This window comes from Rhipicephalus sanguineus, chromosome 8, assembly GCF_013339695.2.
Source record: "Rhipicephalus sanguineus isolate Rsan-2018 chromosome 8, BIME_Rsan_1.4, whole genome shotgun sequence".
Taxonomy (NCBI): Eukaryota; Metazoa; Arthropoda; class Arachnida; order Ixodida; family Ixodidae; genus Rhipicephalus; species Rhipicephalus sanguineus.
In genome coordinates, this window is record NC_051183.1 from 157,187,331 (window position 1) to 157,201,122 (window position 13,792).

The 13,792-nt window shown below is 44.6% G+C and overlaps 1 protein-coding gene across 1 annotated transcript in view; it reads right to left on the bottom strand.

Annotated features, from left to right (window-relative positions):
• LOC119403631 (solute carrier family 26 member 10) overlaps positions 1–13,792 on the bottom strand; it is a 135,687-nt gene that overhangs the window by 21,358 nt on the left and 100,537 nt on the right. The window contains exons 8-9 of the mRNA XM_037670552.1: positions 13,463–13,610; positions 1,833–1,946 (exon numbers count right to left, since the gene is read on the bottom strand). Of these exons, the coding sequence (XP_037526480.1) occupies positions 1,833–1,946; positions 13,463–13,610 (262 nt within the window). The remainder of the gene's footprint in view (positions 1–1,832; positions 1,947–13,462; positions 13,611–13,792) is intronic.

Here is a 13,792-nt window from a genome sequence, read left to right on the forward strand (position 1 = left end):
TCGTGGGTTCGATTCCTATCAATGGAACGTTTTCTTTTTCTTTGCCATTTGATGGCATTCATTTTGCTGTCGTATTTCTGCGACGGAAATACGTCATGAAGGTCTTGGTAGAACCCGGCATAAAACACTTTCGTGTTAAAAAAATCTCGACGTGACTGCCTGCCTTCAGCGTGCCGAAGAAGCCCGACGACTCGCCCGCCTACGGATAAAGAATCAGCAGACGACCGACAGCCGCCGTTACAATCTTCGACGATGCTCCGTGGAATACTAGCCCGGCGACCGTGCTTGGGTCTGTACGCCGACGTGGACTTAGTGAAAAACTTCTTCGGCGATACTTTGGGCCATTCAAGGTGCTTCGACGTCCGGGCGCTCTACACTACGACGTCATCCCGGACGGCATCACGAACTCTAAGCGGCGCCGCGCACGACCTGATGTCGTGCATGTCGTGCACCTTAAGCCGTTTTATACGCGTTAGCGAACCTTAGGACTCTATTGTTTCCTTTATCATTGTACTTTATGTGCGTATCCAGTTTTTTCTATCCTTCCATGTTTTGTTAGAAGCATGCGGCGGCTGCAATTTTGATGGAGGCGAAAATGTTTGAGGCCCGTGTACTTAAATTTAGGTGCACGTTAAGGAACCCCAGGTGGCCGAAATTTCCGGAGCCCTCCACGGCGGCGTCCCTTATAATCATATTGTGGTTTTGGGACGTAGAACCCCTGATATTATTATGTGTCAGAATCATCGGGACGGTGCTTTTTCAGAGAGGGGAAACGACACGCGCGCTTCGTTTTTTTATTTTTATGTAGCTAATCCTTTGCGCACGTAGCCGCTGTCTTGCGCAAAGTGCGCCTTAATATCTGGGAACCTTCCAGACTATTTCAGAACTCAATCGTGCATTGGCACGATTGAGCACGCAAACGCGAACAGTTGAGATTATTCTGGAACTAACGCGGCCACCAGCGATAAGGCTTGAATGTTGCATGCCACATGTATAAATGCCGACGCGCCTTACTGCAGATCAGTTTTTATTGACGGCCGACGCTGTGTTCGCCGCTATCAGTGTACAGCGTGTATTGCTGTAGTGTGACTTTCCGTTTTCCGACAACAAGTTCGGCCCAAATAAAGATTATTAACGTGGCGATTAGTAAGGTGTGTGTGTGTGTCACGTCTTCCTTTCTCCGCGTTTTTTCGTGCGCTATAGTCTTCAGTAAGCCAAATAAAGAGTTTCATCTTGGATACGCCGACTGTTGCCTTCGTCGACTTCATGACCCCATGACAATATTAACTGCAACGCTAGAGTGATAATGCGTCGCTCGCAGTTTTGAAGCACCGCTTTCATGCTTTCTTTTTCATATAATAGGTGGTGACTGCTCTTGACATCGAGAATGTATTCACACTCAGAAAGTGTTCACGGTGAATAACAGAAACGCGACACGGTAAGTTATGCATTTGAGGTGCCCGTTACTCTTATTTATTTAGGTTTTCCGGTTTTACGTGCGAACGCAGCGATGTCGCGTTGAGGCACATCGTCCTAAATGATTGCACAGCCTTTACATATGTTTCGGAAGCTTACGTTCGTTGCATAGGCACGGTACAGCAAGCGTATTGTGGTGACATTTGATGCAGTGTGAACGCTCGGCAACCGAAATATATATTAAAGAGAAGTTATACAGATAGCTGGGCATTCTCATGTTAGTACAGGTAAAAGAGCTCTCGAACCTGCTGCGCCTTATCTCAAACTGCCCAATCCTGTAGAGTACATTTCCTTTGTGGCTAGTGAGACTACAGGTAAATGTCAGCGGGCTCACAAATGCCTTCGGAAGTATTTACCTGTGTCTTGGCACCGACGTCTTTGAGAACAACAGATCTGGCGAGTGCCGAACCTGTGGGTATGCACATGAAAAAAGAACCAACTAGGCTGCTCACTCCGTAAGCAAGTATCTCCTGCGAACAAAAGAAGATACATGAAATAGGGTTATTTGTAAAGTAACCTCCAACATCTTGGAAGTGCTAAAGATAGCAGTTTACCGTAGTGATGATTTATTTATAAGGTACAACAGATTAGATTTTCATATTTTCTGATATACTTGATCTTGTCCTACCATATTGAAAGCATCCTGTAGAAGTTAACGAATAGAACTCACAGGCTCCTGAGGTAACCGCAGAGGTTGCGCAGGAGAGTGTCACGGAGAGGGATATTCCACGTTTTCTAGTAATGGTGCCGACACGTACGCTTAAGCCACAACCACTGGCACGCGTATGCACGCGTATGCACGCGCCTAGGCGTCAAATGCGCCTCTCGGCGTCGGTCGCGGAGGGCTGTACGCGTCCATACGCCTCGAGGCGCGCGGGGTCAAGACGACTTTGATATTTTCGCCTACGTCACCACGCGTACGGCGCGCCAACCAATCAGAGTCCGGCATGGGCCGGCGGCGCCAACCAATCAGAGGCCGCGATACCTCTGAGTGCTATGCCTAATGGCCGCCGCTTCGAAGGCACCTCCGAGCAACGATCTAACGTTGCCTCCGAGTGCAGGGCAAGCACGGAAACTACGGTCGCAAACGCTCCTGAGTGACCGCGTCGTCATCCAGTACGTCGACGACACGGCGAACGACCGCGAGTGCTACCAGTGGGACGCTGTTTCGTGCCGAGTTCGAGCGACACCGACAAATCCAGCGAATGCTTCCCGGCTGCCCTTGCCCCGGTTTTGAGTGCCATCGTCGACCGAGTGAAAACATCGTACCTACTACTGCGGCATGTCGCTGCTCCTGTGCTCTGATCTGTGTGTATCTGCGCTCGGAACGGGTGTAAACATGCTTCGGAGGTTTGAAGTCCTCAGCGTGAGCCCTCGCCTACCACGAAGTCAATTCAGAGCGGTCTTGAGTGCGATCGTCGACCGAGTGAAAACATCGTACCAGCTACTGCAGCATGTCGCTGCTCCTGTGCTCTGATCTGTGTGTATCTGCGCTCGGAACGGGTGTAAACATGCTTCGGAAGTTTGAAGTCCTCAGCGTGAGCCCTCGCCTACCGCGAAGTCAATTCAGAGCGGTGTCGTCTGCATTCAGCGTAGGCCTCTACCGTCGAGTTCGTGTGAATCAGTTCATGTGAGGAAGTTTGGTTGAAGGAAATTGATGGTAGTTGTTTCCGTCGAAACATAGACGCTATATAGGACGCTAGAGACTTCGCGTGGCGCTTACGCAGGAGTTTTTAACCGCAGTGTGTTTGTTTTCAACATCGCCATTCGCCTCATCATTGCCGAAAGCGAACATCGCACTTGCCAACGCATTTCGGTGATGTGACAACGTACATGAGGAGGATTTGCGGATTTTACGACGCTGAAACATTGGTTGACTTCGGCGCAAATCGTTTGCGTGTGTTGCCAAGCTAACAACAAGCGTGCGCTTGTTGGTAGCAGTGTGACGTGTTTTCGTGCCGGGTACCAGCGACGCCGACACATTAAGCTGTCAGCGGTCTCATTTACATTCATGTATAAAATAGAAGCTCGAACGTGAGCGAGTGTGGTGATCGAAAAAGAAAGTTGCATGATTAAGTGCTGCTTGTGTTGCCTGCTATTTCACATCTTGACTCTTGGTCTGCTTCTCTGCCGTGCAATTACACCTTAGCACATGCCCAGTTGCACATGCCTTGTTTTGCAGGTTGTCTATTCTGACACACAATCTCCGTAGTCTTTTCTGATACTCATAGACGGGAGAATGTGAACAGTGGCGCTTCTCCATCGTTTTACAGTTTACTTAAATATCACACATGTTTTGTTTACAGCTGGACAGCTAATTTGCTAAAAAGCTTGTAAGTGACAAGCACCTCCATTGAAATCTGAGGTGCACAATGACACGATAGTAAGAAGAGAAGAGCATGACATCACACGTATGTGCAGAAGGAATGAAAGTGCAATATTACTGTGCTGCTCTTTGTTTAGAAGGAATTCAAACGGTGCCTCACTGGAACCTCAGACACTTGTGAGACCATTCTAAACTGCGCACATATTTATCTCTTCCTCCAGACTGAATCCAGCTGAAATAATTATTTGATGGTTTCAAATGCCAAATCCTTGGATGTATTGCAAGGACTATTTCATTTCTGTTCAGTTCTTTGTATATGCACTAACTTAGACTATGCATGCACTTAAGCATAATTGAAATATGAAGACATTCATTCAGTTTAGCTATGTTAGACAACTTGCCATAGACTTTTATACAGTGCTCTGGTGCAATCCTATGAGTGATATCTGTTGTATCATGAAGCTTCAGGCACGATTTATTATATTAGAGGGTACTTTGACTTCTGACGACGTCCAAAGGCCTTCTACACAGTGCTTGGTTCCAATCTTATGACCGATATCTGTCGCATCGTGAAGTTTCAGGCACGATTTATTATATTAGAGGGTATTTTGACTACTGACGACGTCCAAAGGCCTTCTACACAGTGCTTGGTTCCAATCTTATTACCGATATCTGTCGCATCATGAAGTTTCAGGCATGATTTATTCTATTAGAGGGTATTTTGACTACTGACGACGTCCAAAGGCCTTCTACACAGTGCTTGGTTCCAATCTTATTACCGATATCTGTCGCATCATGAAGTTTCAGGCACGATTTATTCTATTAGAGGGTATTTTGACTACTGACGACGTCCAAAGGCCTTCTACACAGTGCTTGGTTCCAATCTTATGACCGATATCTGTCATATCATGAAGTTTCAGGCATGATTTATTATGTTAGAGGGTATTTTGACTACTGACGACGTCCAAAGGCCTTCTACACAGTGCTTGGTTCCAATCTTATGACCGATATTTGTCGCATCATGAAGTACCAGGTGTGGTTTGTTGCGCTAGGGGATATTTCAACTACACACAACGTGCAAAAACCAGTGCTCGGTTCCAATCTTATGACCGATATCTGTCGCATCATCAAATGTCAGGTGTGGTTTGTTGCGATATTTAGACTGCAGACAACGTCCAAAAGCCTTCTACACAGTGCACAGCTGCAATCACAATCTTGACATAACCCATTTTTTTGTGCACACTAACATGTTCAAATACAGTTTTTTCTTATATTTACGAACACTGGAACGATGTACCTGGTTCCGTTCGTGAAATGAATGTATCTGATTTTTGGAGGCACTTGTGTGATATTAGTGTTCTATTTCTCTCATTTTTTACCCAGTTGCACTCAACAGGTGGCGATATCTGCTTTTGTTGAAGCAGTTATTGCGATATTACTGTATACATTCTTTCCTTTTGTATTCATGTACACCACTCCTGCAGTAGCCCTGCATTGGGCTGCAATATTTGAAAATAAATAAATAAATAGACTGTTTAATTAGGAACTCGATGCGTATTTTATGGTGAACAGTGCATATTCATTTATTAGAAAAGAAAGTCAGGCCATACTTGCAGTGCTACAGTTTACCTGCATTTTGTTGCTAGACGGGACATAAGTAACTGTGAGTTTCCAGTAATGTTGGTTTCTTGTTTCAATGCTACAGAAAAAAATTTGAGTTAGTATGTATGCTTGCTCCAGGATTCGAACTTCTCAATGTTGGCCCATGTAATAAACTGTAACTCATATTAGGCAGCTAGAATATTAGTCACGGTGACACCCGTGGTACGCGGCAGGGGCGTAGTCAAGGTGGGGGGGGGGGGGGGTTCGACCCCCCCCCACGAAATTTTTGAATTTTGCTTGCGCATATATACACGCACACATACAAACGCACGCACGAACATACATAATGTATGGTTGAACCCCCCCCCCCCCCGAAAAAAATTTCTGGCTACGCCCCTGGTACGCGGGAAAGCCGTCTTTTTGTTGATGTGAAAAGTATTAGTCGTTATGCGGCGAATTTTTAGGGCACCTCGTTTGGACTTTGCAGCAAACGTCTATTTCCTTTTTTTTTTCGTAACTAAAGTACGTGCCAAGAAACGACGTCAAGCCCACCGACGGTGCGGGCGACGCCGCTCCCGTCCGCTTCTTGGAGCAGAACCATTTTCATGAACAGGATGATTATATTCGTGTTGGGCACTAATAGCATGGCCGTGAACAGGCGTCAACAAGGCGATCGCACAAGCGTTGGCGATCTCGCAAACATCGTTGGCTGCGTCCCGTGATGCAGACGTGAACTTAGCAGCGCACGCGCCGATGTCGATTACTTGTGCATACCGTGGTTGTTACTTTGGTCATTGCGATGTTAATTACTTCTTAAATAGTCAAAACAGTGGTGGGTGAAGCACAATCAATATTTTAACGACAGTCTAATTCGCTTCGATTGATAACAGACCGTTCTAGGCTGTACCTGGACAGTTTTAAACAAAAAGATCAGGCAACACTGTGCCTCTGCCGAAAGCGAGCTTCGGCGCGGTCGACGCTTGCCAGCGGTTGCGCGCCCTTTTCCTCTACGGGGCGCGCCGCGACGCATTTGACGCGTAGGCGCGTGGAACGCGTGCCGGCGCTTGCCAGTGGTTGGTACTTTATTGAGTCTCTTCCGACAAGATTGCGAGCACGACGCGCTTAGTCGAATTTGTAGTAACGCGGTAGTCATTGATAACGCTGGAATCTTCTACCCAGTATGTGTATTAGCAAAGCGTTTTGTTGGGCTAGTTGGTTGATGACTTTTGAAGGAAAAAATTGTAGCGCAAAGCAACACACGGACAGTCCCGTCCTCTCTGTCTGTCCGTGTGTTGCTTTGCGCTACAATTTTTTCCTTCAGCAGTATGTGTAAAAGGCGACGAGTTCCACCAAAGATCGGATCATTCACGACTGACTATTGTACTCGACGCTATCATTGCATTGTGAGAGTGCCTTCCTTTTTCTGCGAGCAGGTTCACCCAATGAAGTGTTTCATTGAATTCATGCTCTTCCCCTTCACAACCACGTGACATCATCTGAACACACACACACACACACACACACACACACATATATATATATATATATATATAGTTGAAAAAAATCAAGCACGTAGGAAAAATTGTTCAGTAAAGGACTGACGTTTCGGCCGCGGGACCGGCCTTCGTCGGAGTGATGCGAACATGCGACGGTACCGCAATATAAAATGCGCAGTAACGTATCATAGCGCTGTTATTGGCTGACAAGCGGTTGTTAAAAGCACGTGGGGAAACGGTGCGCGTGATAGGACAAGAAAAAACGAGAATACACGCGTGCGCACTTGCGCAAGACAAAACGAATAAAAGAGTAAAAAATGATTAACAATGAGTAAAAAATGATGAAGCCACATAACGCGTGAGTCACCGGCACAAACATCAATAGCACGTCATAGGTACAACTGCGAGCAAGTTATCGATAAACATAAACGCGGGTGTAACATCTTGTCATGATCCGACAAAGCTCAAACAGGGAACTAATCTATCTGCGTGAAAGCATAGCGGCAATAATAGCGGGGGTAGTCAAGAATGTTTAGGAAACTAAATGGGTAAAAATGAAAGTTTGCCAGCGCTTTCATTCATACCACATGTGACGGCTTTAAACTTGGAGATTAAATACGATTCTCGAAGCTCTCTTTCGTGGTGGGAACGGAAATCAGATTGAAGGATTGTAGCTGTAATATTATCAAATGAGTGGCCCGGAATGTGCACGTGTTTTGATAGCGGAAGGTTAGGAATGGTGGCAGCATGACACTTGTGGTTGTTGAACCGATACCTGAAGGGCGTTTCGGTTTGTTCAATGTACTGTAATTTGCAGACGGAACATTCGAGCAAATAGATGCAATTGTAAGTGTCACACGTAAAATTTCCTTTAATTTTATAGAAGAAATCAGAAGCAGTGCTTTTAGCAATGTGTGACGTCGTCATATGCGCGCAAACCTTGCATCGTGGTTTTTGCAAGGTCGGCAACCGACATTATCGGGAACCCTTGTTTTAGATGAAGTTAGGATGTCATGCAGATTGCGAGACCGTCTGAAGACTACCCGAGGTGGCAATGGAAAGATTACTTTAAGATGGGCACTCTGCGCTAGTATGTTGAAATTTTTTTGAGAATTGAGGAAACGTTTGGCACCGATGCTGAGTGTGTTAGAACTAGATTACTTTGTGCCTGAACGGATGGTTGCTTTTTAGCGCTGAACAAATCCTTGCGATTCAGCGCATCGGCTCTTCTGACGGCATCCTCAACAATGCGGGGTGGGTATTGCTGCTGAATCAAAGATTCACGGAGTTGTACGCAGTTTGCATAAAAGTCTGACTGCTCAGAGCAAATTCTCTTAAAGCGGAGCGCCTGACTGTACGGTATACTGGTTTTCCAATGTTTTACATGCGAACTTTTAAAGTGAAGATAACGGTGCCTGTCTGTAGGTTTCCTGTAAAGCCTAGTGGTTAGTTTGTTGTCAGAGATGCAAACTGTGACGTCCAGAAAGTTAACGGTAGAACTAGAGTAATCATGCGAAAACGAAATAGATTGGTGAACAGTGTTGAAATCAGCTATAAAAGATAAAAGTTCATTTTCACCATGGGGCCAGATCAAAAGATGTCATCTATAAATCGCTTATAATAAAGAGGCTTTAACGCGCGATTTCTTAAAAAGTCATTTTCCAGACCAGACATGAAAAGGCTAGCGTAATTAGGTCCAATGCGAGTGCCCATTGATGTTCCACTTACTTGAAGGTAGTGGGAGCCATCAAATTCAAATTATTAAGCTGTAAGATTAATTTCAATAAGGTAGCTAATGTATCACTTCCAATGGGCTTTTCATCAGACAGTTCTTCGTACGCTTGAATTACTGCCTTGACGCCATCGCTATGGGGTATATTGGTATACAGTGAAACCACATCTAATGTCACGAGCACGGAATTGTCTGGTATCACGAGTTCATCAATGTCCAACAAAAAATGATTTGTGTCTTAAGATAGGACGAGAATTTACATGGAAGGCTACTGATTATTACATCAACGTAGCGGGAAAGTTGCTCCGTGACAGTGCCAATGCCCGAAACAATGGGGCGTCCAGGACAGTTTTCTTTATGTATTTTGGGCAGCAAGTAGAACCTGCCAGGGACGGGACTGAGCGGGACGAGGGAGCGTACTGCCTTGTCGCCTAATTGATTATCTTTTACGAGATCGTTGACGGTATCTTGGACAACTGCTTTAAACTCTTCAGTGGGATCATAGTCTAAGTGCTTATAAAAAATCGGATTGTTAAGCTGTCTATGGGCTTCGCTTATATAATCCGTTTTATTCATAATAACAACGGCACCACCTTTGTCGGCTGGCTTTATCACGATATCACTGCGTTTAGCCAGTGATGAAATAGCTTTCCTTTCCTCAAATGAAATGTTTGATTTAAACGGTTTTTGCTTTTCGTAGGCTTTAAGCACGTCGCGTTGGACTGCTTCAATATACATGTCTAGATATTTATCACGTTGGGCCGGAGGGGTCCAACGGTTATTGGTAAACACAACTGGCTGCATGTCGCTAGAGGACGGACGGTCATGGAAATATTCTCGTAGGCGCATGTTACGTGAAAAATTCTCTAAATCCTAATCTCTAAATCTAAATCCTCTAAAAGCTAAGTGAAATTTACGACAAGAAATGTAAAAAGTTGCTCCGTGACGGCGTGGACCGTTCGTTGTTTCCAAAACAGGTAATAACGGCGGTCCCGACAAACTCGCTTCCTGAGCTAGATAATAGCACGCCGCCGTCCACCGACGTAGTGAACCTTTCGCATGTAAATCTAAACAGGGACGAACTCCGCGTCTTGTCACGGGGCCTCACTTTTGTCCTGCAACTGGTGGATATGACGATTTTCAATTGGCTAAGGATTTAGAGAATTTTTCACGTAACATGCGCCTACGAGAATATTTCCATGACCGTCCGTCCTCTAGCGACATGCAGCCAGTTGTGTTTACCAATAACCGTTGGACCCCTCCGGCCCAACGTGATAAATATCTAGACATGTATATTGAAGCAGTCCAACGCGACGTGCTTAAAGCCTACGAAAAGCAAAAACCGTTTAAATCAAACATTTCATTTGAGGAAAGGAAAGCTATTTCATCACTGGCTAAACGCAGTGATATCGTGATAAAGCCAGCCGACAAAGGTGGTGCCGTTGTTATTATGAATAAAACGGATTATATAAGCGAAGCCCATAGACAGCTTAACAATCCGATTTTTTATAAGCACTTAGACTATGATCCCACTGAAGAGTTTAAAGCAGTTGTCCAAGATACCGTCAACGATCTCGTAAAAGATAATCAATTAGGCGACAAGGCAGTACGCTCCCTCGTCCCGCTCAGTCCCGTCCCTGGCAGGTTCTACTTGCTGCCCAAAATACATAAAGAAAACTGTCCTGGACGCCCCATTGTTTCGGGCATTGGCACTGTGACGGAGCAACTTTCCCGCTACGTTGATGTAATAATCAGTAGCCTTCCATGTAAATTCTCGTCCTATCTTAAAGACACAAATCATTTTTGTTGGACATTGATGAACTCGTGATACCAGACAATTCCGTGCTCGTGACATTAGATGTGGTTTCACTGTATACCAATATACCCCATAGCGATGGCATCAAGGCAGTAATTCAAGCGTACGAAGAACTGTCTGATGAAAAGCCCATTGGAAGTGATACATTAGCTACCTTATTGAAATTAATCTTACAGCTTAATAATTTTGAATTTGATGGCTCCCACTACCTTCAAGTAAGTGGAACATCAATGGGCACTCGCATTGGACCTAATTACGCTAGCCTTTTCATGTCTGGTCTGGAAAATGACTTTTTAAGAAATCGCGCGTTAAAGCCTCTTTATTATAAGCGATTTATAGATGACATCTTTTTGATCTGGCCCCATGGTGAAAATGAACTTTTATCTTTTATAGCTGATTTCAACACTGTTCACCAATCTATTTCGTTTTCGCATGATTACTCTCGTTCTACCGTTAACTTTCTGGACGTCACAGTTTGCATCTCTGACAACAAACTAACCACTAGGCTTTACAGGAAACCTACAGACAGGCACCGTTATCTTCACTTTAAAAGTTCGCATGTAAAACATTGGAAAACCAGTATACCGTACAGTCAGGCGCTCCGCTTTAAGAGAATTTGCTCTGAGCAGTCAGACTTTTATGCAAACTGCGTACAACTCCGCGAAAAATTGATTCAGCAGCAATACCCACCCCGCATTGTTGAGGATGCCGTCAGAAGAGCCGATGCGCTGAATCGCAAGGATTTGTTCAGCGCTAAAAAGCAACCATCCGTTCAGGCACAAAGTAATCTAGTTCTAACACACTCAGCATCGGTGCCAAACGTTTCCTCAATTCTCAAAAAAAAATTTCAACATACTAGCGCAGAGTGCCCATCTTAAAGTAATCTTTCCATTGCCACCTCGGGTAGTCTTCAGACGGTCTCGCAATCTGCATGACATCCTAACTTCATCTAAAACAAGGGTTCCCGATAATGTCGGTTGCCGACCTTGCAAAAAACCACGATGCAAGGTTTGCGCGCATATGACGACGTCACACATTGCTAAAAGCACTGCTTCTGATTTCTTCTATAAAATTAAAGGAAATTTTACGTGTGACACTTACAATTGCATCTATTTGCTCGAATGTTCCGTCTGCAAATTACAGTACATTGAACAAACCGAAACGCCCTTCAGGTATCGGTTCAACAACCACAAGTGTCATGCTGCCACCATTCCTAACCTTCCGCTATCAAAACACGTGCACATTCCGGGCCACTCATTTGATAATATTACAGCTACAATCCTTCAATCTGATTTCCGTTCCCACCACGAAAGAGAGCTTCGAGAATCGTATTTAATCTACAAGTTTAAAGCCGTCACATGTGGTATGAATGAAAGCGCTGGCAAACTTCATTTTTACCCATTTAGTTTCCTAAACATTCTGACTACCCCCGCTATTATTGCCGCTATGCTTTCACGCAGATAGATTAGTTCCCTGTTTGAGCTTTGTCGGATCATGACAAGATGTTACACCCGCGTTTATGTTTATCGATAACTTGCTCGCAGTTGTACCTATGACGTGCTATTGATGTTTGTGCCGGTGACTCACGCGTTATGTGGCTTCATCATTTTTTACTCATTGTTAATCATTTTTTACTCTTTTATTCGTTTTGTCTTGCGCAAGTGCGCACGCGTGTATTCTCGTTTTTTCTTGTCCTATCACGCGCACCGTTTCCCCACGTGCTTTTAACAACCGCTTGTCAGCCAATAACAGCGCTATGATACGTACTGCGCATTTTATATTGCGGTACCGTCGCATGTTCGCATCACTCCGACGAAGGCCGGTCCCGCGGCCGAAACTTCAGTCCTTTACTGAACAATTTTTCCTACGTGCTTGATTTTTTTCAACTTTTACTTCCGGGTCCTTTGTTAGCACTTTATTGTTTTATATATATATATATATATATATATATATATATATATATATATATATATATATATATATATATATATATATATATATATATATATATATATATATAGATATATATATATATATATATATATATATATATACGCAAAACGGCACCGCGGCTGCTCGCTTGGCAAAAGGGTCGCAAGAGTATTGCGAAGAAGTGGTTTCGTGACCCATCCGCGGCTTTTCTGTCCGCTTTCGTGTGCCCTCATTTATCATTCCGCCCTTTCTTGTTTTAGTGCAAGCTGGTTTTCCTTTAGGCCACATAGCCAGAAGACATCGTTCAGCAGTACACACAGATGTGCAAGAAAACAGGACACCAAGTAAAATACAATTACCAGGGTCCTTAGCTCCTCTCTAAGAGACCTTTGAGCTTCCTTGCCCCTTCATTTAACCCTTCCCTGAACCTTCTTATTATTATTCTTCTACAAAGAACAGACACGCGGGGAGTCATGCGAATGTTCGTTTGCGTTGTCCTTGTCTTGGCACCCTTACCAGTTTCAATAAATCATGTGACTTTAGGAGCCGTGACGCAAACGCTTTTGTTGATGCTGCAGCTTCTGCTCATGATGATGAAATATAGCTCAGCACTTTGTAATGGGTTGGCAGTTTTCAAAAACCCGTTATTTATGCACTCCGCATGGTGCGACGCCTGTTGCGATTCTAAGAATCTGGCACGCAATATTACATCTGACAACGTAATTCCTTAGCCGATATGACAATTGAAGAATGACTTTTTTTTAAGGCGGTTTCATGTACTGGCGTGGCTCTGTAGTAAAATACTTGACTCTCACGCAGATTACCTAAGGTCGATTGTGGCTCGAACCTTGATTTTTATTTCTCTTATTTTGAATCGTGGTGACGTGGGCTTTTCTAAAACGCGCCGTGGCCAGCCTGTGATGAGGCACTTAGTGCTTTGGCCTTAATAATTGCCAACGATAGCTGTATCCGAGGTTACCAATGGTTTTTGCACGCTCATTGCAAGTGATATCCGCAAGCATTTTGTCTCACCTATTACAATAAACAAACTCCTTCTGACTTCCAGTAAAGAGAAGACATACCTGGCTTGCATCCGCCTTGAGACGCTGCTTCCGGCCGAACAGTTTAGCTATTGAAAATGCTGACACGAACTGTACGATGGAGATGGCTGCTGCGTCGGGAATCAGCGAAACCCAGTGGTCGAAAGGTGGTGGCGTTGGTTTAGGAAACCTGAAATACATCCGTCCTTGCTTTTGTACATTCTGCAGAAAAAGAGTAGTGTATTGGGCTAATTGGAAAAGCGCTCGTCTGTTCCGTGTCCATTTTCCCTGCTTCGCGCTGCACCCTCCATATTATTCCTATAGAGTGAATTTGACTGCTAGAGCAAATAGGTGCCTTGAGGTTGATTCTTC